The 25,634-nt window shown below is 60.4% G+C and overlaps 2 protein-coding genes, 1 long non-coding RNA gene and 1 other non-coding gene across 7 annotated transcripts; all 4 read left to right on the forward strand.

Annotated features, from left to right (window-relative positions):
- The first annotated feature begins 4,025 nt into the window (after window positions 1-4,025).
- PHACTR4 (phosphatase and actin regulator 4) lies at window positions 4,026-16,575 on the forward strand. Its single transcript, XM_054395346.1, has 13 exons — window positions 4,026-4,071; window positions 7,888-8,061; window positions 8,444-8,524; window positions 8,826-8,981; window positions 9,093-9,440; window positions 10,781-11,342; window positions 11,764-11,975; window positions 12,359-12,506; window positions 12,726-12,781; window positions 13,348-13,409; window positions 14,115-14,252; window positions 14,677-14,753; window positions 15,275-16,575. Exons 1-13 carry the CDS (start codon window positions 4,026-4,028, stop codon window positions 15,288-15,290), a joined length of 2,076 nt encoding a protein of 691 aa, XP_054251321.1. The 3' UTR covers window positions 15,291-16,575.
- A 340-nt stretch (window positions 16,576-16,915) lies between these two features.
- On the forward strand, window positions 16,916-18,667 carry LOC128977715 (uncharacterized). Of its 4 annotated transcripts, none has more exons than XR_008489424.1 (4): window positions 16,916-16,933; window positions 17,514-17,554; window positions 17,644-17,910; window positions 18,131-18,667. It is a non-coding gene; the product is annotated as an uncharacterized LOC128977715 (long non-coding RNA). The 4 variants fall into 4 exon arrangements; XR_008489422.1 differs by lacking the exon at window positions 16,916-16,933 and adding an exon at window positions 17,199-17,428; XR_008489421.1 differs by lacking the exon at window positions 16,916-16,933 and having other exon boundaries at window positions 17,199-17,554.
- On the forward strand, window positions 17,200-17,404 carry LOC128977814 (small nucleolar RNA SNORA73 family). Its single transcript, XR_008489427.1, has one exon. It is a non-coding gene; the product is annotated as a small nucleolar RNA SNORA73 family (small nucleolar RNA).
- A 1,699-nt stretch (window positions 18,668-20,366) lies between the features above and the next one.
- On the forward strand, window positions 20,367-24,315 carry RCC1 (regulator of chromosome condensation 1). The gene is made up of 9 exons (XM_054395352.1): window positions 20,367-20,436; window positions 20,541-20,728; window positions 21,228-21,407; window positions 21,486-21,582; window positions 21,989-22,111; window positions 22,337-22,492; window positions 22,828-22,947; window positions 23,291-23,443; window positions 24,140-24,315. Exons 1-9 carry the CDS (start codon window positions 20,367-20,369, stop codon window positions 24,313-24,315), a joined length of 1,263 nt encoding a protein of 420 aa, XP_054251327.1.
- The last annotated feature ends 1,319 nt before the right edge of the window (window positions 24,316-25,634 follow it).

Consider the following 25,634-nt stretch of genomic DNA (forward strand, 5'->3'; position numbering starts at 1 on the left):
TGCCTACCATGGTGATGCCACTTCATAGGTTCTGCTCTGGTGCCTTTAGTTTTTGCTGCTGGAGAGGGTCAGAGCAGAGCTGAGCTCAGAGCTGGGCCTCTTCTCCCCTGAGCCATGCAGTCCTTGATGGCCTTCAGCTTAGCCTGTTCCCCATGGCACAGCTGGCAGTGGCAGGTGGGCATCCTGCCTCCCAGTGCTTCCCTGTGGGCAGGAAGCTGATGCCTTGCTGCTGGCTCTGCTGTGCTGGAATGGGTCCTGTGGGCCCTGTCCCTGTGCTTGCTTTTGGCCTCTGACCAGAGTTCCTTCTGGTGCTGCTTCAAGGCGCTGCACAGAGTGGTTTGTCAGCTTTGGAGGTTCCCCTCTGTCAGGATGGCACAGCCATGAGTCACCCAGGTAAGCCCGGCTGTGGGTGCCTCTCTCCTGCTGTCAGGGTTTGCATTCTTCAGCTTCCCCTCCCTGCTCAGCAGCATCAAGCTGAGCTGTGATGGCAATGCGTGCTGAGGTGGCACCAGAGGTGGCACCTTCCCAGCACTGCCTAGAACAAGCCCTCATGGAGCTGCTCTTCCCTCCTGCAAAAGAGGGCTGGGAGGTGCTCCTCTTGCCCACGACCTGCTGGAGGAGTCTCTGCAAGCCTGGTCCCTGTGACAGCAAAGTGACTCTGTGGGTTCCAGCCACCCCCTGCAGCCCCCAGGCTCCAGGACTGTGTCCCCAGCTTGGCTTTCCTGCAGGTACTGGCAATCAGCTGCTGCTCCCCAGCCCTGTTCTCCAGACCCTTCAGCAGCTTCCTTGCCCTTCTCTGAACACATGGCAGCACCAGGTCAGCCCTGGCATCCTGAGTCTGCTGCCTTTTGCCATCTGAGCTGCAGCAGGCACCATCCCTGTGCTTGCTGATGGGTGGAGACAACGGCCCTGGAATGCTCTGGGAAATAGGAGTTTCCCTCTTGGAAATGCCAGAGGAAGCAGGGAGGAAGTCACAGGGCTGAAGAGCAGTGAGCTCAGCTGTGGCTCAGCCCAGCCAGGCCCTCTCAGCAGAGCTCACAGGGACTGGCACAGGCTGCCCAGGGAGGTGGTGGAGTCCCCAGCCCTGAAGGTGCTCAAGAATCCTGTGGTCATGGCACCTGGGGCCATGGTTTGGTGGCCATGGTGGTGCTGGGCTGGTGTCAGACCGGATGATCTCAGAGAGCTCTTCTATGACTCTGATGTCCAACCTAAACCTCCCTTGCTGCATCTTGAGGCCATTTCCTCTTGTCCTGTGCCCAGCTCTGTGGAGCAGGTGGCCAGAGCAGCTCCATGTCTGTCTAACACCATCCTTGCTCAGGCTCTCCTTGTCCTGCCAGCTGCTGACGCCTGCAGCTGGGGACATGCACCCAGAACCTTGCTTCTGCCACAGTTCCTTCTCTTTGCCTACCCTCTGGTGAGATGGTGCCATGGACCTGTGCCAGGATTTCAAGTGGGTACTCTCCAGCAGGGAAGGAGCCTTAAACCTCCTCTTGATGCCTCCTGCTCTGCTGGGCTCTGGAGGCAAAGGGCCAGGACCACTGGCTAGAAGCAGGCAGCTCAGGCTGCAGGGTGGGAGAAGGCAGGAGGCCTTTTTCCTGTTCCTGGGGCTGAATCATGGAGCACCAAGGTCTGAGTCACCAGAGCTGAATGTGGTGGTGCCCGTTGGTGTGAGCTGAGCTGTGAACAACAGAGCCTTGATTAGAGGAGCTGGGCTTGGTGCTCCTCTGGCCTGCACTGGGTCCCCAGTGAAGCAACCCAGCAGAGCTCCTCTGTCAGTGTTTATAAACAGCATTAATGTGCCAGGGCTGCTGATGGGAGGGGGAGGAAGTGAAACCTCAGAGCAGAGCAAGGTTCCCACTGCTGGGCATTTGCTGCCTGTGGCTGGGCAGCTTGGCTGGCTGGAGCCTGGGTGCCAGGGTCCCAGCATGGCGAGGCTGGAGGGCATCAGATTCCTGGGGAGTCACTGCTGGGACTGCAGCAAGTTCCTGCATGGTTTTGAAAATGTGTGGGTGTGCAGGGGCGTGGGTGTGCAAGGACATGGGTGTGAGGGGCGTGGGTGTGAGGGGCGTGAGTGTGCAAGGACGTGGGTGTGCAGGGTCATGGGTGTGCAGGGGCGTGAGTGTGCAAGGACTTGGGTGTGCAGGGGCATGAGTGTGCAAGGACGTGGGTGTGCAGGGTCATGGGTGTGCAGGGGTGTGAGTGTGCAAGGACTTGGGTGTGAGAGGCGTGGGTGTGCAGGGGCGTGGGTGTGCAGGGGCATGAGTGTGCAAGGGCATGGGTGTGCAGGGACGTGGGTGTGCAGGGGTGTGAGTGTGCAGGGACGTGGGTGTGCAAGGGTTTTCCTTCTCTTCCGTGGTGTGACGACAGGGCTGGGACTGCTCTGGGTTTGCTGGAGCCCTACCACAAACCTTAGTGAGAAGATGGAGAATCCAGGTGGACATTTGAATTCTGGTGAACTTTGTTGTTGTGATGCAGATCTGGAGGAGGAAATTTGTGCCCTGGCAGCAGCTGTGACCCAGGAGTCAGAAGGGATCCCTGGCTTGTTCCATGCAAATCCTGCTCTGGCATTTGCATGAGGCAGGCAGCCACGTGCCCTGCTCCTGCTGCTGCCTCCAGTGCAGAGCACCTGTGCTGGGGCTGGGGTTTGATTTGGCATCTGCTGGATCTCAGAGAATCGTGGAATGGGTTGGGTTGGAAGGGGCCTGAAAGCTTATCCAGTTCCACCCCCCTGCCGTGGGCAGGGACACCTCCACCAGCCCAGCTTGCTCAAGGCCTCATCTAGCCTGGCCTTGAACACCTCCAGGGAGGGGACAGCCACAAACTCTCTGGGCAACCTGTTCCAGTGTCTCCCCACCCTCACTGCCAAGACTTTCTTCTTCATCTCCAGTCTCAAGCTGCCTTCCTCCAGCTCAAAGCCATTGCCCCTGCTCCTGGCACTGCATCAACTCAGGCAGTTTGAAATTCACAGATTCATACTGGCAGGGGTTGGAAGGGACCTCTGGAGACCATCCAGTCCAAACCCCTGCCAGAGCAGGGTCACAGGAGAAAGTCTAACAGGGTCATGATCTTCATGTGAGCTTGAAAGTCTCCAGAGATGGCTACTCCACCACCTCCCTGGGCAGCCTGCTCCAGAGCTCTGCCACCTTTCAATCACAGAAGTCCCTCCTCATGTTCAGGTGGAGCTTCTGATGCTCCAGTTTGTGTCCCTCGCCCCCTGTGCTGTCCCTGGGCACCCCTGACAAAGGAACTTGCTCTGCTCTCAGGCCTGTGCAGCTCCTGCAGCAGCTGGGGTACCACCAGGCTCATTCATCCCTGCCCCCCCTGCTTTGTGCTCCGTGGACCTGGGCACTGCTGCCTCCTCAGTCCCTTTCGGGGGTGAAACCCTTTCAGCTGCGAACTCAGTCCCAGGGAATCCTCAGTAGCAGGAGAAACTTCTTTGGTGTGAGGGTGCTGAGCCTGGAGCAGGCTGCCCGGAGAGGCTGTGGAGTCTCCTCTGGTCACTTTCAAGTCTCCTTGGATGTGTTCCTGCGCGACCTACCCTCAGTGCCCCTGCTCTGCGGGGGGGTGGACTCCATGCTCTCTCGAGGTTTCTGCGAGACTCCTCCGAGCCCTACCTTCAGCGAAACTGCTCCGTCCCCGCCGGGCGCTCTCCGCCCGTGGCCGCGGCGGGCGCGGGGGGTGGCGGTGCTGGGATCCCGTAGCTGAGAGGCTGCGGCTCCTTCGCTGTCTCCTCCCCTTCCTGAGCCGCGGCGCCGGGCTGTGGAATGAGCGGCATCCGTGCGAGGGAGCTGGCACCGGGAGCGCGCCGCGGGTGCCCGGCCATGGCACACGGGCAGGGACCGACCCGTGCGGGACCTTCCCGCAGCGCTGCCTGAGGGCCGGCGGCCGCCGCTCCCGGGCTCCCTGCCGGTCCTTGCGGGGGGTTCTCGGTCCCAAGGACTCCAGGACCGGAGTGCTCTCGGGGGACTTTTTTCTCCGCCTCTCCCCCTCCCGCCCCTTCCCGGAGCGCTGCTCGCAGGGACCCGATGGGGCAGCCGCACTTCTCCAGAGCGCTGAACCCCGCCGCGTCTGGTGAGTGCGGGGGGTAGGGGCCGGGCACGGCGCGGGGCTGGGCAGGGCTGCAGGTGGTGGCTCTGGAAGCGCTGGAATGCGGCGCTTGTGTAACCTGCGCCCGACCGGGAACGGCCCCGGCGCTGCCTGCCTGCCTGCCGCCTGGGCTGGGGGAAGACGTCCGAGGGCATCGGCACCAGCCACCGACCCTACACCACCACGGCAGCTGCTGGCGACCCTCAGGCTGCTGGGGCTGGGGATGGTCTCTGCCTTACCTGGCCGGGTTCAGGGACAGCAGCTTTGCAAAGTGGTAGAATCCCCCTGCGTGGAGTGGGAGACAGCCCCGAGCTGCCCGGGACTGTCTCCTGTGGTGCAGCATCACCCGGCCTGGGGTCTGGGGCAGAAGGGGCTTGGTAGGCACCTTCCAGCTTGTTTTGTATCTCTGCTCTGCGGGGTGCTGGGGATTTCAGGCTGTACCAAAGACAGCCAAGCCCTGCAAGCCGCAGGAGCTGAGAGCGCTGTGGGCAGCTCACTGCTGCTCCCAGCCTGTGTCCTGGGAGCTGTTCTCAGCTGGGATGGAGATGCTCTGACTGAGAGGAGACTCTGCACACCCTGCTGCTCCCATTTACTTCCCAGAGACTCAGCTGCCTGGGCTCAGGTCCTTTCCTAAGCTGTCCAGGGGCATTGCCTGAGGTTCAGAGCCCCCTCAGTGCCTGCACGGGGAGGGCTCCTCCAGACACTGGAAGTTTTCCTCTATATTTTTTTCACTTTTGTAACTTTGAACCTCCCAAGTCCTGGGGGGGGGGGCTCAGGTTAAACCTCCACACCCCCACTTCACTCCAGCTCATCTGGCTCAAGAGCTGCTAAAAGTGAGTGGCATGAGAGAGTGGAAGGGAGAAGTCAAATCTGTGTGTGCTGTGGGTGGGCATCAACAGCTTCTCCTTGGATTTCTGGTGGATGCCAGTCTGGGGCTCTTTCTCCCCTGGAGCACCAGAGGTGATGGCAGCTTTCAGGGTGGCTGGGCTCACTTGGTGGTGATATTGTCCTTTCCTGGGGACCAGCAGACCTGCGGTTTCCTCTGCTGGGTGTTTGTGTCGGAAGGCTTTTCTCACCTCACAGCTTGCAGGGTTCTGCTGACTGAGTTGGGAGCCAGAGGAGATGGCTCTTGTCCTAACCTGGGCAGGATGCTGTCTCCTGAAGAGTGTGGACAAAGGAGAGGGAGGCTGAGGGCTCGGGCTATCTGAGGCTGTTTTGTGGCCACAACCCTTTGTTGAAGGTCAGGATCCACCTCTTGCTGGAGCCATTCAGGAAATGCAGAGGAAGGTTTTCAGGCTGCTGTAGGAAGCTTGGGAACATTTCCCTCTGGTGCTTTGCTGCTGCTTTAACCTTAGCAGCATTTCCCTCAAAAGAGCCTTTGTCTGCCGGGGGGTTTGGGTTGTAGCTGTTTGCTTGAAAGCTTTTTGGATCCCGATCTGCTGAGCCTGGCACAACACAGCTGCGGCTGGAGCTGACAGTCCCCAGCCCAGGCTCCGGTGCTGCTGGCAGCGGCAGGGTCGGTTGTGGTCCCTCAGTGCCAGGCTCCATGCAGGCTCCGTGTGCTGGGGCTGCCAGGCTGTGCTGCATGACCTGCTCCTGGGGTGCAGGGCGGGGGGGGGGGGCTGCAAGGAGCAGACACCTCCTCAGCAAAGGCTCTTGGTGGACCTCTCCTGTGCCTTGCTGAGGCCACATCTGGAATCTCGTGTCCAGTTCTAGGCCCCTCAGCTCCAGAAGGACCTCAGGGAACTGCTTGAGAGAATCCATCCCAGAGGCACAGAGCTGCTGCAGGCAGTGGAACCTCTCCTGTGAGGCCAGGCTGAGGGAGCTGCTGGGGCTTGGAGCCTGGAGCCCAGCAGCCTGAGGGTTGGTGATAAAGATGTGCAGGGCAGGAGCCAGGCTCTGCTCAGCCCCTTGCTGCCTGCCTGCTGAGCTCAGACCCCACCTGGGGGGCTGCAGCTCCTTGCCCTGCAGTGGTTTCTGCTCTCTGGAAGCAAGCAGCAGCCTGGTGGCTCAGCACCTCCCGTGGCCTTGCCCAGTGCTCTGCACCTGAGGCCAGGTGCAGCAGGAGGAGCAGGACCTGGTGAGCACAGCAGAGGCTCTGAAGGGCCAGCTGGCTGCTGGGGGAGGGCATCCTGTGCTGCCTGGCACTGCTGCAGCCTTCTGCCACCTTGTCTCCAGGCTGTGCCAAGTGGGTGACGTTTCCCCAGACTACTTCAGTCCCAACACTTTGCATTCACACAGACCTGCTGTCCACACAGCTCCACTCCCTGCCTCTCAGTTGGACAGGACCAGGAGGTGTTTCAGAGCCAAGCGCTGCACAGTTGCAGGCTCTGGTGGGGAGATGGCGGCCCCAGCAGGGGCTGGGGGGAAGGGACCTCTGGAGCTCACCCAGTCCAACCTCCCTGCTCCAGCAGGGTACCCACGGCAGCCTGGCTGAGGGGGTTGGAAGCTCTCCAGAGAAGGAGACTCCAGAGTCTCTCTGGGCAGCCTGCTCCAGGACTCCAGCACCCTCACACCACAGAAGTTTCTCCTCTGGTCGGGTTGAACAAGGCCAAGCTCTGGCATGGGGCACCTCAGGAACCTCTTGACCTAATGAGGACATCCTGGGGTCACCTCCATGACCTCGTTTAACCCTTTACATACATTTGAAATGGGGCTTGCAGCCTGGCACCACAGTGAGGGTGAGGCTTGAGCACAGACTTGCCATGCAGGACCTTGGCCATGGTGCTGAGCAAGTACCAGGCTGGATGAGGCATCAGCTTCTTGGTGCTCCTGCCCCTCCTCTGCCCCTCCAGTTTGTCTTTGGTGCGCCAGTGCTGTCCCTGAGCATGGTACTGTGGCTCCTTCAGAGCCATGGAGATGTGCTGAGGGCCAGTTGTGCCCTGACAGTGCTTGGACTGGGTGATCTCGGAGGTCTCTTTCAACCTTTCTGATTCTATACTGACAGGAATCTGATCCCAGCTCTAGGTCTGCACTGGAGTGCAGTAGGTGGGGCTCAGGCCTGCATTGTGCTGCTTTCCTGTGCTCTGTTGCTCTTGGCCAACTTTGCTCTTATTTATAGAGGAAAAAACCCTGCGAGGCTGAGCCCTGCCTGCAGCTGCTCCTGGCTTGGGAGCTGCAGCTGGAAGGGGACTGTGGCCATGCAGGAACCTGTGGCTAGCACCAGTGGCTTCCAGATGGAGATGCCTGCAGCCAGGTGACCCAAGGGCTGGAGCACCTCTGCTGTGGGCACAGGCTGAGGGAGCAGCCCGGAGGAGACTCCAGAGGGACCTCGGAGCTGCCTTCCAGTACCTGAAGGGATCCTCCAGGAAGGCTGCAGAGGGACTTTTCATGAGGGTGTCTGAGACAGGCCAAGGGGGAATGGTTTGAAGCTGAGGCAGAGCAGGGTTGGCTGGAGCTGAGGAAGAAGTTCTTCAGTAGGAGGGTGGTAAGACTCGCACAGGCTGCCCAGGGAGGCTGTGGATGCCTTCTCCCTAGGGATGTTCAAGGCCAAGCTGGATGAGGCCTTGAGCAGCTGAGTCTAGTTGAGAGGTGTCCCTGGGCATGGCTGGGGTTGGGAGCAGATGATCCCTGAGGCCCCTTCCAAGCTGAGCCACGCTGTGACCCTGCAGATGGACACTCAGTTTGCACTCTTAACCTAGGGCCCCACTCGTGTCTCCCCAAGCTGTGAGGTGCTGCTGGGCTCCTGAGGGCTTGGAGCCTGCTGCCTTCCTACGTGGACCTGCAGCACCTTCCCTGGGCTGCTGGGAGCTGCAGCTTCTCTGCAGCACGGTGGTGACAGCTTTGTTCTCGTCCATGCAGCAGAAGAGGTGGAGCAGCCCCCGGCCGATGGCGTGGGGGTAGATGTGCTGGAGTCGGGTGACACCACCCCTCCCACCAAGAGGAAAAGCAAGTTCCCCAGCTTCGGGAAGATCTTCAAACCCTGGAAGTGGAGGAAAAAGAAAAGCAGTGACAAATTTAAGGAGACTTCAGAAGGTAATCTCATGGGCACTGGGTGGGAGACCCCTCCTCAGCCTGGGGAACGTGCCAGTAGCCATCTGGCTAGCAAGGACTTGGTGCCACAAGCCTGAGTGTGACTCGAGTGGGAAGCAGAATGGCTGTGGGCTGGCAGCTGCAGTGCCTGCAGAGCTGCCATGGAGCAGGACTCAGACAAGTGGATTCCTTTCGTGCAGTCCTGGGGAGGGAGGCTTCACTGCACCACCCCCATCGAGAGCAGAATGCAGGCCTGGACGTGCCCTGCCTCCTCCCTCCTCACAAGCCCAGGGCCTTCTGAAGCCCTTCTCCCCCCTGCAGAGGGTCCCCTGCTGCAGCCCCCAGCCCAGCCCCCTGCTCAGTGCTTTTCTCGCTCTGCTGTCAGTTCTAGAGAGAAAGATTTCCATGCGGAAGCCGAGGGAAGAGCTGGTGAAGAGAGGAGTGCTGCTGGAGGAGCCTGAGCAGGGTGAGTCTGCAACAGCCTGCTCCTCCTCCTCATCTTCCTCCTGCCTGTGGTGTGTGTGGCTGATCCTCTTCTGCCAAACCTCACCCCTGCAGCCCTTCTTCCTTTGGGGAGCTGCATTCCAGGGCTCTCTGCTGCCCTGGTTCCTGCCGGCATTGCCCTCTGCCCTGTGACCTCATCTGCTCCAGAGGCCAGAGAGAAGCTGATGTGGACTGCTGGAGCTTCAGGCAGCTCAGCCACGTCTTCTCCATCTCCCGCTCTCTGAGTGTGCGCTGTTTGCCCTCTTCCCCCCTGTGCCCTGCAGATGGTGAGGACCCCGAGAAGCTGAACCCGCCTGCCCTGAAGAACGGCCACACGGTGCCCATCGGTGGGCCAGGGGTTTGTAACCAGGAGGAGGAGGCCACCAAGCCCCTTGGGCTCAGGAAGCCTGCTCCAGCTGAGGAATCCAAGAAGAGGCAGGGTAAGGCCCCAACTGTGTGCAGAGACTGTGGCTGCTGATACTTCCAGCTCTGAATCCCACCAGACCCTTCCCACCCCTGCAGCCTCTCATGCTGAGCATCTCCCTTTGCAGGCTCCTCCAGCAACCACTCTGGGCCTGAGCTGGAGCCACCCCAGGAGCTCCAGGTGTCCAGGCAGCCTCTGCTCCCTCCCAAGAGGCCTCCCTCCACTGGCCAGGAGACAAACGAAGCACAGGGCAAGGAGCCAGCACCTGCCAGCAGCACTGCAAAGCCTGCACCCTGCAGCACAGCCCCCATGGCAGCAAAGACTCCCAGTGCCACCACTGCCCCTTCCCCAGCCCCCAGGACTCTGCCCCCAGCTCTTGCCAGTGCCAACACAGCTGCTGCCACAAGCACAGCCCCTGCCAAGCAGCCTCCTGTCCCTCCTCCCAAGCCTGTCAACAGGAACAGCTCAGTGCTAGGTGAGTGCCTTTGCCAGGGGATGCTGCAGCCCTGGCTTGGAGCCTGCCCCTCTGATGAGGCTTTGTGGTGTGGTGCAGGACCTGGGGGTGGTGGGCAGCAGTGGCTGTGCCACTGTGTGCCTGGGTGGCCACCAGCAGCCTGGCCTGGCTCAGCAGAGGTGTGACCAAGACTGGCTCGGGAGGATGCTGATAGCAGCACCCAGCCCTTTCCTTTCTTGTCCCTTCTGCCAGCTCCTTGGTCCCTTTCAGAGCCTGTTACTGCCCAAAGGTGCCTGGTGCCTGCCCTGCTGAGGAGGTGCTGGAGTCCCTCTGGCTGCCCTGCACAAATCTCTCCCTTAATCTGCAAGGGGAAGTCTAAAAATGCCAAACATCCCAAACACGTCCCCACGTCCCTGCAGCTCTGCAGCTGTCCCCAGGCTCAGTGCTTCCTGCCCTCTCTGCTGATGCCCAGCTCTGCTGAGCCCTCCTGGCTGCACCCCCAGCTGATCCCAGGGGGGATGCAGCAGCCCTGACCCACAGCAGCCCTGTGGGCAGAGGCCCCCTGAGCCCAGGCAGCCACTGGCATGGAAGGATGAGAGGCTCCAGGCAGCTGGAGCTGGTGCCCAAGGGTACTGTGTCCCCAAGTGCATGGGATGACAGAATGGGCTGGGCTGGAAGGGACCCTAAAGAGCAGCCAGTTCCAGCCTCTGCCATGGGCAGGGACACCTCCACCACCCTGCTGCCTGCACTCCTGACCTGTGCTGTGGGGTGAGAGATCCCCAGAGGTTGGAGTCCATGTGCAGGGCAGCTGCTGCCACCGCTGGAGCCTGGCATGTGCTAGGTGCCTCAGGCTGTAGCCAGTGCTGTGACACAGTCCCTCCACGGCTGTGCTCCCTGGCTCTGGGGAGCTCCATCTGCTCTCACTGCAGGCTGCTGCTCTGTGTCTCTCTGGAGCAGCAGAGGATGCCCAGACCCCTCCTCGCCTGCTTCCTTCTGGCTGCTCTCCCACGCCTTTGCTGCAGGAGGGACAAACTCCAGCAGCTTCCACCTGGTTACTGCTGGCTCCTTGCTCTAGCAGGGACTGCTCTGAGCACTGAGTGATTGGCTCTGCCCAGTCCAGGCTGCTGAAGGGTTTCTGGTGGTGCTGTGGGTGGGGAGAGCCTGGCCCAGGCTGCCCAGAGAGGTGGGAGCTGCCCCATGGCTGGCACCATCCCCGGTCAGGCTGTTTGGGGCTCTGAGCAAATTGCTCTGGCTGGGGATGTCACTGCTGAGTGCAGGGGGTGGCACTGGGTGAGTTTTGAAGGTCTTTCCCCCCAGACCCTTCCCTGCTCACTGAGTGCCTCCTGTGGTTCTCTCTCCAGCAGAGCTCTCCCAAGCCATGGGCACTGCTCCAGGCCTGTCCAAGCCTTCCCCTCCTCTGCCACCAAAGAGAAGCCTCCTGCCCAGCAACACCTCAGAGGTAGCCCTCGCTGCCAAGCCCCCTCAGGAGAGGACGGTGCCAGGCAGCCGCCCCCTGCTGGTGCCCGTGCACAGCCCCCCTGCCTACCCCCCACCCTCACCGCCGCTGCCCACCCACGTGCCCCCCGAGCCTCCCCACCTGCCCCTGCCTGCCGCTGGCGCTGCCGCAGACCCTCCACGCTCCCTGGACCTGCCCAGAGAGACTCCTGAAGACCTCAGGTCCTTGGAGCTGCCCAGGAAGACAGCAGAGCAAGGCCCTGGGGACCCCCTGGTGCTGCCTTGCCTGCCCCCAGTGCCGCTGCACATCCGTATCCAGCAGGCTCTGGCCAGCCCCCTGCTCACCACGCCCCTGCCCGACGGTGCCCATCGGGCACACTCCCTGCTCTTCGACAGCGACGGTGCCCAGGACAATGCCAGCCTGGGCAGGGCCAGGTCCCTGCCGGTCACCATAGAGCTGCTCAAAGTGTGAGTGCCTCCAGGGATGGGGTGGGGTGGAGCAGAGTGGGGTGGGATGGGACGGGATGGGATGGGGTGGGGTGGGATGGGGTGGGGTGGGATGGGATGGGATGGGATGGGATGGGATGGAGTGGGGTGGGATGGAGTGGGGTGGGGTGGGAAGGGGTGGGATGGGATGGAGTGGGGTGGGGTGGGGTGGGGTGGGAAGGGGTGGGATGGGACGGGATGGGATGGGACGGGATGGGACGGGATGGGATGGATGGGATGGGGGGGATGGGATGGAATGGGATGGAGTGGGATGGGATGGGATGGGATGGGATGGGATGGGGTGGGCTGGGCCAGGCAATGCAGGGTGCTGGGGTGGCTCTTGGCTCTCTTGGTCCCTGGGCTGCTGTGGCTGTTCAGGGCTGTGACTGTTGCTTCTTGTTAGTCCAGATGATGAGGAGGAGGAGGAGGAGGAGCAGAGCTCGGGCCCCTGTGTGTACATCGGAGAGGTGCCAGCTATCACTGTCATACCTACGCTGGCAGTCCAGGCCCTGCCCGAGGAGCAGGAAGGGGACACAGGGATGAGCGACTCAGACTCAGAGGGACCCATCCTGTACAGAGATGATGAGGATGAGGAGGAAGATGAAAGCCACAACAGTAAGGCTCTGGACTGCAGCTGCCTCTGCTGCTCTGCTGAGCTCGTGCCAGGCTGTGTGAGGTCAAGGCTCTGGCCTGTGTCACGCCTCAGCAGCTGGCTCCTGGGCTCGTGGTGCATGCCAGGTCCTTTTCCTCACTCTGTCAGAGGCCCTGCAGCAGTGCTGTGCCCTCCTCTGCTGAGGTGCACCCCCAGCTGCAGGGGGCTCCTGCAGCAGCTGCTGGAATGGCACATGGGGGGCATGGCACAGCAGTGCTGGCTGCTGTCGCCGCTCTGGCCAGCGGAGCTGCGGTGCTGTGCCCTGGATAGGGCACAGATGGCAGGGGCACGCGGCAGGCACTGGGGCACCACAGACTGGGTGCCATCCTCCACTGCCCCCCTGTAGGCACCTTGGCCAACAGGGTGAAGAGGAAGGACACCCTGGCCATGAAGCTGGGCAGCACGGGCACGCTGCAGGAGGAGAAACCCTTCCCCCACAAGAGCAGGGAGGAGTGGAACGAGATCCGGCAGCAAATCGGCACCACCCTGATCAGGTATGGGGGCTGGGGCTGTCGGGGCTGGGGGTTGCAGGGACTGGCACTTTCCACAGCCATGGGTAGCTGCTGGAGGGGAGCAGAGGGCAGAGCAAGGCAGCAGCAAGCTCCAGGGAGGGCTGTGGAGGAGGCTCCAGTGAGCTGGCTCCAGCTGTGTCATTGCTTGCTGCTGCTGCAGGAGCAGCCCTGAGGTGACAGCTCTGTGACTCTTGTGTGCAGGAGGCTGAGCCAGAGGCCCACAGCAGAGGAGCTGGAGCAGAGGAACATCCTGCAGCGTGAGTGGGGCTGGGGGCACCGGGGGGGCTGGGGCAGGGACTTCGCCTTCAGCGTCCTGGTCCAGGGGTGCCTGAAGGCTGCTGCAGGGCTCCTGGGGTTGTGTTGTGCTGGTCCCTGCCCTCACAGCAGATCCCTCGCTCACAGCTAATCCCTCGCTCACAGCTAATCCCTCAGTCACAGCTGATTCCTCCCTCACAGCAGATCCCTCACTCACAGCTGATCCCTCACTCACAGCTGATCCCTCCCTCACAGCTGATTCCTCCCTCACAGCTGATTCCTCCCTCACAGCAGATCCCTCGCTCACAGCTGATCCCTCACTCACAGCTGATCCCTCCCTCACAGCAGATCCCTCACTCACAGCAGATCCCTCTCTCACACCTGATCCCTCAGTCACAGCTGATCCCTCAGTCACAGCTGATTCCTCCCTCACAGCTGATCCCTCCCTCACAGCTGATCCCTCGCTCACAGCTGATCCCTCACTCACAGCAAATCCCTCGCTCACAGCTGATCACTCACTCACAGCAGATCCCGTGCTCACAGCTGATCCCTGCTCTCTCCCCTGCAGCCAAGAACGAGGAGCTGAGGCAGGCGGAGAAGAGGGAGATCAAGCGCAGGCTGACCAGAAAGGTAGCACTGGGCCCCTGCTGGCAGGGCTGCCTGGCAAGGCTGGGGGTGGCTCTGTACCCTGTGGCTGCCAAGCTGGACTCTTGTGTTAGTGTCTCCACTGCCCTCTGACTGCAGTGCCTTTGGGACTTGGGCTGTCACCAAGGGTGAGCCTTGGCACCATGGCCATGCTTGGCAGTGAGGGATCAGAGCTGGCATCAAGGGTGGCAAGCTGGATGAGGACTAAATTTGGCCCTTGGCACCAGGGAGGTTTGCTGGAGCTGGCTGGGCTGGTGCAGTGTGGACCTTCCATGGCCACAGCTTCCACAGCAGGCTACTCAGAGCCCATTTCTGAGCTGGCAGTAGCTGCCCTTAGCTGTGGGTGTGCAGTGTGAGAGGTGCCACTGCCAATGTGGGCAACGGCCTTGGCTTAGGGCTGGCACTTGGAGCTCTTCTGGGTACTGGCTGTTGCCAGGCCCCTCAGTGCCTTCCTTGGCCATGTGGCCTGCAGGGATCAGCCTGAGAGAGGCTTCCCCTCTGCCCCTGCGGGCTGCCAGCAGCACTCAGCAGTGTCTGTAGCACAGGGAGCTGGGCTCAGCCCTGCTGGGGGTGCTCAGCCTGGAGCTGTTGGGCAAAACTCAGAGTGACCTTGCTGTGACCCTGCTGTGTCCCTGCTGTGACCCTGCTGTGTCCCTGCTGTGACGTTGCTGTGACCCTGCTGTGGTGCAGCTGAGCCAGAGGCCGACAGTGGCCGAGCTGCAGGCCAGGAAGATCCTGCGGTTCAACGAGTACGTGGAGGTGACAGACGCTCAGGACTACGACCGGCGAGCAGACAAACCCTGGACCAAGCTGACACCGGCAGACAAGGTGACAGCTGGGGCCTGGCCCAGGGTGGGAGAGGAGCTGGGCACAGGCTGAACTGGGCACACGCAGAGGGTGGGAGGTGCAGGGCGCTGGGCAGCGCTGCTGCTGGCCGGCTGGGGCAGGCCTGGGCAAGGAGCTTGCCCCGCAGCCATCTCTGCTACCTTCCCTGGCCCCCTGAGGGGACAGCAGCCCTTGGAGTGGAGAAAGAGGAGCAGGGGAGACTCAGGATGGTGTGAACTGCCTGCGTAAGCTGGGCTGGCTGCTGCCATCTGAGCTGCTGCCTTCAGCAGAGGAGCTGTGAGCCCTGCATACCAAAGGTGCTCAAGCACCGAGGGGCAGTGCAGGATGAGCCCTGAGCAGGATGGCAGACAGGGTGCTGGATGTGTGCCCTGGAGGAGATGAGGCAGAACTGGAACCCTGTTTGCAGGCTGCCATCCGGAAGGAGCTGAACGAGTTCAAGAGCTGTGAAATGGAAGTGCATGAGGACAGCAAACAGTTCACCAGGTGAGCCTGAGCCCCCTTGGGAGAGCTGTGCTGAGGGGGAAACTTCACAGCCCTGGGGGCTTCCTGTCCCTGCGTGTGCTGGGCACTGGGGGAAACTGGAACCTTGATCCTGGAAACTCAAGGTGACCAGGGACTGGTTTAGCTGTACCTGGACCCAGTGTGACCTCACAGCTGAAGGTCTGGGTCTGCAGACAAGGTGCCAAGCTCTTCAGTAATTAGTTCAGATATTAATTATCTGTGAAGTGGATCATGCCCAGGTGATGGTTTCCCCCAGCAGTTGCTGTGTGTAGCTGAGTGCTTCTCAGAGTCGTTTAGTTTGGCAGGACCTTGAAGAGTTTGGTTTGCATAGCAGAAGAGCTTTTGAAGGCAAAGGGGAACCTGTTGGATGGTAGCAGCTCTGCTGAGGGCTGAGAGTTCAAAAGAACTCATTTTACTTTTTTATTTTTGTCACCTCTAGTGCCTGAGTAACCTTTTACCCTGAGTTCCAAGGCTGACACTCAGCTTTTTCCCTTGGCTTTTAGGTACCATCGACCATAACCTTCCAAGGGAGGAAGCCAAGAGACCTGAGGGCACTGGAGGTTCTCTGCGTCCCTCTCCCAGGCAGTACAGCAAGGCTGAGCCCTCTGCTCTTCCAAGATTTGCCTTCAAAACATATCCAGAAAAGGGCTTTTGGCCAGGGAAGGGGAATCCTGTCTGAATGTAGCATTTCACTGGAACAAACACTTCTCGAGTGCCATCAGGCTGGGACTGACTCTGCCTGGCACAACTCTGCTCTGCACCCTGCCAGGAGCCCTGCACAAGGGCACGGCCTGGGCCTGCCCCAGCTCCCAGCCCAGCTCTCAGCTCTACCTTCTCCTTCTGGGGATGCAACTCCTTCATTTCCTCCTCAAAGGGAGGGGTTCAGAAGAAAACACAAAGGCAGCTCTAGTGTGGGGAGGCTGAGGAGTGCAGAGTGGCAGTGCTGGGGGGCAGCCTGTGCACACAGAGCCTGGCAGCCACCAGCCTGGGCTCAGAGTGGTTTGGGCTTTGCTGTGTCTCTGTGGTGTCCTCCACGTCCTGAATCACTACTGACCAATGGTTTGTTGTGCTGGAAGGGAACTGTACAGAAATCAACAAATGCTGCATCCTTGTGTAAAGCAAACCAGGAAAGCCACAGCTGAGCTGTGCAGAACATTCCCTCACCGCTGGCTCACTGCCACAGGTCCTGGGGCTCCTAGGGTCAAGGAACACAGCCAGCAGCAGTGCCTGCTGCCTTTGAACAGCTTTGTCCTTGGGGAGCTACAAGGAGCGGTGAATTCTCTTTAGTGTGGCTTCCTCTCAGAGCTTTTTTGCTCTCCCAAACCAGGGTGAATCTTGCCTATGCTCATTTTTACAGCTACACCTATTGGAAACTTGAGCATTTCACTGTGTGGGTGGAAGGGAGGGGAAGATAAGGTTTAAAAAGTGACCTTAAGAAGATGCTCTTCTGAGAATGATCTCATATTGGTTCTTCCTAAATGGGGGGGGGGGGGTTAAAAACACAAATCTGGTGTTGGCCACTTGCATCGTGCACAAAGCCCAACCCACGTGGGAGATGCCACTGAAGGCGAAGCAGAACAAGGGTGTGGGAGTGAAGGATTTGCCTTGTTCGCAAACCTGCCTCCTCTGTGGCTCTGCTGCCGGGCCTTCAGCCCTGTGCCAATGCCGAGGCTCAGCACCCCGGGCTGCCAGCACTCCATGGCCTTGGCCTCATGAGGGAGATGGCAGAGGAGCCTTCCCTCACAGCTTCCCCCTGTGCAGTACTCCTGTAAACTAAATGATTGCAATGTATATCGGTCTCCTCAGCAACAGATTTTAATTATTGAATAAAAGTATTTTAGGATTTTTTGTAAGTGCTGTTGTGGTGCTATTTTAAACGCCTGGACCGGGGGAAATAGGGATGCGAGGTGAACAGACAGTCACAAGATGGCGGCGGCGGGGAAACAGCCACTTTCCCGTCTCCGCCCCGCGCATGCGCCAGCTGCGCCGCTCCTCTTGCTCCGCCCCTCCTTGTTCCCCCTCCTTGTTCCACCTCCTTGCTCCACACCGCCCCGTGCGCGGAGCGCATGCGCGATTAGCCCCGCCCATTCGCCCTCCATAAATAGCGGCGCGCGCTAGCAGCCGGCCTCTTTGTCTGCCAGCAGCTGGGGTGCGAGATGACTGTAGATATCTTCCTTGACTTATTTTTATTTTTTTTCTTACCCTTTCTTCGTTCTCTTTCTGCTTTTGTCGTTTGGTTTTGTTGTGTGTGGGGGTTTTTTTGTCTCGTCTGTTCTTTATTTTTTTTTTTTTTTTTTTTAATTAGGCTTTTCTCCCCCTTTCTTTTCTCTTACTTCCCCTCCCAGCATGAGTGTCCGCCGCGGGGTCTCGGCTGCGAGGCGCTGGGGGCGCGGGGGAACGTGGGTGGGTCTGGGGGGAAGGTGCCCACCCAACGTGGACATCCGGAGAAGTTGCTCTCTCTCGGCTCTGTCCGTGTGGCGCAGGGGAGCGTAGGCCTCCGGGCTCGTGACGTACAGTCCCGTTCCACGACGTTGGAGATCAAGCTGGGCCTCGAGTCTGCAGCCTGCATATTCCTACTGCTTCTCTGAGCCTCCGGGCGGTTACAGAGGAGAGAAACCATGCAGGAAACAGCTCTGCCACTCGGCATGGCGCAGGGGGTAGGGACAGGGGTGGAAAGGAACGGGAGGAGCTCTTGAGGCATCCCTTACAGCACCTCTTTAAACGCCGTTTTTCTGTTGGCAGATACAAGCATCCAGACTTCGGAGTGCCGTTGAAGTCGGAAGGTAATGCTCTGACGATGTGATGTTGGCTATGCATAGCTCTGTGCGTTAACAGTTTCGATAAGCTTGAACTGTTTCTAAATGCCTTACAGAATAACTGGATCGGGTTAAAGTGCTGGAATCCCAGTGTGGGATTTATTGGTGTTGCTGAACAGCGAAAGCTTTGCTGGCTTCTAAGATGCTGACTTTGGGATGGATGGGGGAAAAGGGGTCGATTCCTGAATCCTAGAAGGAGGTGAAGGTCTTGTGTGAAAGATGACTTGATTAGTCTGAGGCCAGCTTTGGGAGGTGTGGGAATCAAGGAAAGAGGAGAAACTGCAACGTGACAAAGGCCCTGGTTTAGACTCCTGACCACCTTCGTAAGCGATCCCAGAGTGGTTTTTTTTTTTTTTTTTTCTTGAGAAAGCTAGGGTGGGTGCGCTGGGATAATACGGGTGAGGAGCAGAGGTCAGGCTTGCACAGGGCTGGGAACACGTGCCTGGGATTGACCTGATCCTCCCATGGCTCCCAAGTTTTTGTGCTGCTTGCTAAGTAGAAAGATCTAAAGATTTCTTAGCTCTGGATTTTATTCTGTTGCAGATGGTGGCTGATAAGGAGATAAAAGAATCTTCCTGTCTAGCAGGGTGAGTATGGAGTGCAGCAGCCCCATCAGTAGAGGGGATAGCTGAGGTTCAGTGCTTGCAGTCAAAAGGGGCTGGAAGCAGGGGAAGATTCCAGCATTTATGGCCTGATGGCACCTGCTGAGTGCTGGGGATTGCCTGGTAAATGGCCTCTGCCTGCAAACCACGGCTGGGAGTGGTGGGATACACCCCAGGAGAGCACATGGTGGAATTAGTATGCAGGCCCCTAAGAGGCACCAGTGGCTGGCAGTGCTCTGGGTGGCAGAGGAGAGCAAGACAAAGGCCACATGCTGTGTGTGGGCATCAGCTGGGCCCTGCCCAACAGCCCCCATCAGGGGGGCCATCCTTGATCCCAGCTGCTGCGGAAGATGTGACTTGACCCGGTGTGGTGGGGAGCTGATCCTGGAGGAGTGGCTCAGAGGCTGTGGGTGAGCAGCAATTTCTGCATCTGTGTAACCTGAATAAAGGTGTGAAGTTGTGTGGAGAGCTGAATAAACTGTACTTGCTTTTATGTTCTTGTGTGGAGTGATTGCTACTACAAGGGCTGGGTTGGGAACTGGGGGTACCTCCAGCTTTGGATCATCCCCAACCTTCACAGCAGGCTAAATCCAGGAGGGTTTGAGCCTGTCCCAGGGCTTGTCTGCTCGGGGAGGGGGAGGGTTAAGGCTGCTCTTGACTCCTTTCATCAAGAGGTATTTGTGAGGGTTGGGCTTAAAGGGTTAAGGAGCAAAGCAGTTGCTGACCTGCCTGCTGTTACCCTACAGCAGCTGGCTGCATGTCCTGCCCTAGGTCTCTGCAGCTGTGCAGAGAGCAGAAGGTGGAGACCTCAGCCCCTTGGGTCAGGACAAGGCTCCCAGCAGGGACTGGAACTGACATCTTTGCAGTAGAGAAAAGGGTCTGCAAGATCTGAAGTGGGTTTTGCCCTCTGGAGTGGTGGAGAAGGTGGAGTTGTCACTAACTACAGATGAGGATGGAGTGTGTGGAGATGAGCTGTGGGTGTCCTAAATCAGCCATCAGGGCAGCACCAAAACATGCTGTTCCCATCTCCATGGCTCTGAAACCCCCTCCACCACTAGCCTGGGCCGGGCCTGGGCAGCCTTTCTGGGGAAAAAAATCATTCCTCATGTCTCGCAAGTTTGTCTTTCTATCCAGGACCGCTGTCCGGTGGCCTGGGAGCATGCACCAGGGTCGTGTAAGTGCTGCTTCATTAGTGACATCGTTGTGCCCTGCCTGTCCTGCCCTCTCTTGTTCGCGCTGCCCACGCTGCAGGGCCTCCCTTTCTCCCTCCCTGCCCTGCAATGTCAGGCCGCCGGCCAGCAGAGGGCGCCGTGCCCCACGGGCAGGGTGCGTTCTGCCCCGCGCATGCGCCCTGAGCTGTGGCGGTAGCCGCCGGCGGCGGAGCGCAGGTGGGGGCGCGGTGGGGCCCGTGGTCGGCGGTAAGGAGAGGAACAGGGTGCGGGGGTGGCAGAGGACGGGGACCGGGACAGCTGAGCAATGAGCTGACTTCAGAATGTCCGGCCCGGCCCGGCACGGCGAGCAGCAGCCGACGGGAGGAGAGGCCGAGCCGGGCCGCGGGCCTGCGTGGCTCCACGTGGGGCAGCGCGGGGGATTCAAACGGCGGGAAGGGGCTGGGAAGATCCGCCGGGGCGAAGATATTGGGGCACGGGGGTCCTGGCCCCGGCACACGGACAACTCGGCCCGGGACCATGAGCCTGACACACGGAAGTCCTGCGGCCGGGACACGGAACAACTCGGTCCGGGGCGGTGAGATCGGGACATGCGGGTCCTGGCGCCGGGACGCGGCACGGCTGGGTCCCAGGATGCCAGCTGGGGCCATGAGCCCGAGACGTGGGGGTCCTGGGGCTGGGACACGCTCGGCTCGGTCCGGAGATGGGCGCCGGGACTAGGGGTCCAGTGGCCGAGACACGGCTCGGTCCGGAGCGTAAGGCTGGGGCACGGTGGTCCTGGGGTTAGGACTCGGCTTGGTGCGGGGAGGGGCTGTCAGGGGATGCGTGGGGTGCGAAACGTGGGCCTCAGCCTTGGGGAGAACAGGGAAGGGCCCGAGCCCTTCTTTGCCTTGTCTGGCGTCATCTCCTGGGCTGCCGGGACCCGAAGGGGGATGAGGTTCAACCCGTGAGAACGGGGCCGCGGTGCCCGCCTGACAGCATGCGTTTGTTGTTTGCACCCAGGGCACCATGCCAAGGAAGCGAGCAGTGAAGAGCCCAGAGCCAGAGGAAGATCCTCTGGGGAGTAAGAAGATTAAAGGTGAGAACCCCTTGGGAGTTCTCCCTCCCAGCTCCCGGGGAGCAGCTCTGCGGCAGGGCTTTTCCCCAGCACGGCACAGAGGTTCTTCTCCTTTGTGCCGCCAGTCTGCCACCCCTCCCACCGCACACAGCCCGGGCTGGTGCTGACGCTGGGGCAGGGCGATGTCGGCCAGCTGGGCCTGGGTGAGGATGTGATGGAGAGGAAGAAGCCAGCCCTGGTGTCACTGCCGGAGCTGACGGTGCAGGCAGAAGCAGGAGGGATGCACACTGTGTGCCTGAGCCAGAGCGGCAAGGTGAGTGCGGGGCAGGGGCAGTGCCGGGCAGGGCAAGGTGAGCACAGGGCAGGGGCAGTGCCAGGCAGGGCAAGGTGAGCACAGGGCAAGGGCGGGCAGTGCCAGGCAGGGGGAGTGCAGACTAGGGGGTTGAGTCAGGACCCTGTTCTGCCCACGTGTTGTTTGCTCCAGCTCTGGGGTCTCCATGCCATGGGCCACAGAATTTTTGGGGGTCAAAGGGATAATTCAGCGTGGAGGGTCCCTGGCTCTATACGTGACATGATGGCTCCCTAGGTCCCATCCTGGGACCTCCCCTGCAGTGCTGGGTCCATCTCTCAAGTTTTCAGCACAGGACCTGCTGGAGTGAGGCCAGAGGAGGCCACAGGCATGAAGGGAGGGCTGGAAGCTCTCCTTGTGTTCTCTTGAGGTCTTCCTCACTGCTTGGGTCGCAGTGGGGCTGCTGGTGGGGCTCTATCTTAGCAGCCCTTTGCAGGCAGCTCCTCAGGATGGCTCTTTGCAGATCTACACTTTTGGCTGCAATGATGAAGGTGCCCTGGGCCGAGACACCTCCGCAGAAGGGTCGGAGATGCGTCCGGGGCTGGTGGAGCTGCAGGAGAAGGTGGTGCAGGTGTCTGCAGGGGACAGCCACACGGCAGCACTGACAGAGGACGGCAGAGTCTTTGTCTGGGGCTCCTTCAGGGTACGGAGGCTGCCGGGGCACTGCCAGCTCTGCTGCTGCTGGGTGCTGCTGCCATTCAGTGTCTGTCTGTCTCTGCAGGACAACAATGGAGTCATTGGGCTGCTGGAGCCCATGCAGACCAGCTCCATGCCTGTGCCGCTGCAGCTCCCTGCACCTGTCGTTAAGGTTGCCTCAGGTGAGCCAGGCCCTGGCACTGCACTGCACTGGCACAGCCTGGGGCAGCTCCAGAAGGTGGAGGTCTAGAAGGTCCAGGTCCTTTTCGTCTGGCTGCTGAGGACGGGCCTCGCATCTGCCCTGGCCCCAGCCATGCTGCTGATGTTTCACCAGTCATGCCCAGTGCCCCACAAGGGTGCCCTGTGAGACACTGGAACAGGTCACCCAGGGAAGTTGTGGGCCACTCGTCCCTGGAGGTGTTCAAGACGCAGAATGGATGAGGCCTTGAGCAATCTGGGCTGGTGGGAGGTGTCCCTGCCCATGGCAGGGGATTGGAACTGGATGACTTTAAAGTTCCTTTCAACTACTCTGATCTCACCTTCTGGCTATTGCTGGATTCCTGCTTTACTGTTCTGCTGTCCTCCCAGGGAATGACCACTTGGTGATGCTGACAGTGGATGGTGACCTCTTCACGTGCGGCTGTGGCGAGCAGGGCCAGCTGGGCAGGGTGCCAGAGGTGTTTGCCAACCGAGGGGGAAGGAAAGGGCTGCGTGAGTTGCAGTGGTGCTCGTGGCCTGGCCTTCAGCCCCAGCTCTGCCCTGAGCAGAGGGGCACATCGCCCCCTGCATGGGGCCTGGTGGTGAACTGGCTGCTGGGCTGGGTGGAGGCGGGAAGGAGAGGGTGGCGCCCCCAGGTGCTGGCGTGACCCTGCAGTGGCACCCTGGGCACTGACCCTGCAGTGTCACCCTGGCACCGACGCTGCTCTGTGCCCGCAGAGCGCCTGCTGCAGCCGCAGCGAGTGCCAGTGCAGGGCAGGGGCGGCCGGGGCCGGATGCGCTTCCAGGATGCCTTCTGCGGAGCCTACTTCACCTTCGCCGTCTCGCGCCAGGGGCAGGTCTATGGCTTCGGCCTCTCCAACTACCACCAGCTGGGTGAGCTCCACAGCCCTGCACTGCTGCCTGCTCTGCCTGGGGCTCCCTGCTCCCCCTGGCCTCTGGGTGGGTGATGCTGGGCACCCCACACCCTGAATGGTACCCATCAGACACCCACTAGGGCTGGAGGCTGGGGGTCGCCCTGCAGAGCTCTGGGCTTAGGTCTCAGCCCCTGCAGCTGCTGGGTTTGAGTACAAACTTGATTTGGGAGCCTGGGGGGAGCTTGGGTTAGTCAGGTTGGGTGAGCCCCAGGGTGGGTGGCTCAGTGCCAGTGCCTGGCATGGGCTGTCCATGCCCACAGACCTGATCTGCCTGGTTTGTGTCCTACCCTGCAGGTACCCAGGGCACCGAGCCCTGCTTCTCCCCACAGAACCTGACCTGCTTCAAGAACTCCACCAAGTCCTGGGTGGCCTTCTCTGGTGGGCAGCACCACACAGTCTGCGTTGACTCCGAGGGTGAGCACTGGTGGGCTGGGGGCTGCATAGAGCCTGTCCCAGCGGGGGAGGTGCTGGGGTGAGGGCAATGTGCTGGATCCCACCAAGTGCTGGGGATTCAAGGCAACCAGGGCAGCCTGAATCTATAGGAGGGCAGGGAGCATGGCAGGAGCATGGGGGCACAGGTGCCTGGTACCCTCTGCTCTGTGCAGGCACCCACCCACCTCCAGGGTCCCTGTCCCACCCCTCACCTCCTGGGATCTAGTTGGGGGGGCAGGTGGGAGCAATGATCAGGCTGTGGAGGGTCTGGAGGTGGCCCACCGTGGGCTTCCCCCATCTTGGGGTCACCTGTGTCATGCTGCAGGCAGGGCCTACAGCCTGGGCAGGGCTGAGTATGGGCGGCTGGGGCTGGGCACGGGGGCACAGGAGCGCAGCAGCCCCACGGCCATCGCGGAGCTGCCCAGCGTCGCCTCCGTGGCCTGCGGCGCATCAGTTGGCTACGCTGTCAGCACTGACGGTGAGTGCTGGGGGGCTCCCCAGGGCTGGGGGCCACCCCATCAACCTTCCACCCCTCATCCCTCCACCCTGACCCCCTGCATCCAGCCAGCTGGGTCAGCATGGGAGCCAGGTCCTGGCACTGTTCCCCAGGGGCTGTTTCCTAATAGTTGAGGGAGCCAGGGGTGCTCAGCCTGGAAAAGAGGAGGCTGAGGGGAGACCTCATTGGCACCCTAAGGTTCTGAGAGGAGGCTGGAGCTGGGTACGGGTTGGGCTCTTCTCCCAAGGAACAAGTGACTGAATGAGAGCTGCCCCAAAGGAGGTTTGGGTTGGCCATGAGGAACAATTTCTTCCCCTTGAGGGTTGTCCAGGCCTGGCCCAGGCTGCCCAGGGCAGTGGTGGAGTCTCCATCCCTGGGGCGGTATCAAAGCCGTGTAGCTGTGGTGCGGAGGGCCATGGGGTGGTGGTGCTCTGGCAGTGCTGGGTTAAGGGTTGGACTGGATGACCTTAGAGGTCTCTTCCAACCTACAGGATTCCAATTCCCCTGACCTGGCTCTTTGAGTTGCCCAGCACTGCTTCTGTCCCCTGCTTGTTTCGGGCACTCATCTCCCCCTGCCCAGGTGTAACATCCCCTCGGGTTTGGCTTTGGCTTTGAGTCCCTTTCCCACCCCATTGCTCAGCCACTTTGAACTCCAAACCTGAATCACCTCTGCTGCAGGACGAGCCTTTGCCTGGGGCATGGGCACCAACTATCAGCTGGGCACAGGGGAGGAGGAGGACGTCTGGAGCCCAGTGGAGATGACAGGCAAGCAGCTGGAGAACCGCTGGGTGCTGGCAGTGTCGAGCGGAGGACAGCACACGGTGCTGCTAGTCAGGGACAGGCAGCAGAGCTGATGCAGCAGCCCAGCCCTGCAGGGTGGCAGGACCTGTGCCCACCCCTGGCCTCCACCCATGCCAGGACACCACTGCCCAGCTCTGCTCTGTCACCAGCAGTGGCAGGATGGGCAGGAGGCTCCTGGAGCTGGGCCTGGCAATGTCTGTGGCTGGAGCAGGGCTCCTCAGGGATTTCCTCCCTGTGTCCATCTTCCACGGTGCTCTGCTGGCTGCCCCAGGTTGGTTCAAGCCTAAACTGATCTCCACACTGAGGCTGGAAGGGTTTTTCCTCTCTTCTTGGTTGGTTTTAATCTTTCATGGCTGGGCAAAGCAGGGCAGCTTTGTTCTTTGCTATGCAAAAGAGTTTGGGCCAAGAACTTTCTGATGTCCCCACAGTGCCCATCTCTGGGTGCTCCTCCATCCCCCTCACCTAAATATCCTTTTCTCTCTCCAACTTGGCTGTGCCTGCTGCCTGGGACATCTCTGCAGCAGGACCCCTTCTGGGGAGCTCTCTTCCCACCCAACACTCATGGGTGCAGGGGGGAGATGCTGCCAGGAGCCTGCAAGGGGGCACATACCTGGGCACTGCACTGCAGCTAGTGGAAAAAGGGCCTTCTGCCTCCCACCCCTCACCACTTTGGGATCTGAGACAAAATCCCCCTAGCAGCCAGGCCAGGAGCACGTTCCCCAACTCCCTGCTGCCTGCAGCAGCCCTTCCAGAGCTGGTTTTTGCAGTCCCAGCCACTTCCCCTCTTCCCTTCACCTGCAGAACCCCAACACAAGCCACCCCGGGTGGGGGGAGGGCTTGGCTGGTTTCATTGCTTTGCCTTTGCTGAGGAAGGAGCTTCAGGTGCTGCTGGGGTCTTGCTGAGAGGACATCCAGCACCCAGCTCTGCATCAGACCCCTCTGAACAGCAGAGCTCCTTCCCTATCACCTTCAGGCTTGGGCCAACTGGGCTTGCTCCCTGCTCCCAGCCTGCCCCCTCTTCTCTTTCCAGGTGCCTGGGCTGAGAGGGGAGGTTTTGAAGGGTGACTTTTGTGTTATAGCAATAGGGAGGAGTAGGGGGTTGGGACTTGGCCAATGCCCCAGAATAGGTGGAATTTTATAAAAGAAAATGTATTTTGTTGGAATGAAGACCCAGAGGAAGAGAACCTGTAAGCTTTTAACCTTTAGAATAGAGTTTTGATAAAGCCTGGGGGTGTCCTATGGTTTGCAGGGGTGGGCAGTTCCTTCCTCCCTGCTCTGGGCTCACCCTGACCCCTCCTGCCACCTCTTCATCAGTTCTCTCCCCAGGCTGCAACCAAAGCTGTGCTGCCAGCTGAACTTTGGCATCTGCACC

This window comes from Indicator indicator, chromosome 33 (genome assembly GCF_027791375.1).
Source record: "Indicator indicator isolate 239-I01 chromosome 33, UM_Iind_1.1, whole genome shotgun sequence".
Taxonomy (NCBI): Eukaryota; Metazoa; Chordata; class Aves; order Piciformes; family Indicatoridae; genus Indicator; species Indicator indicator.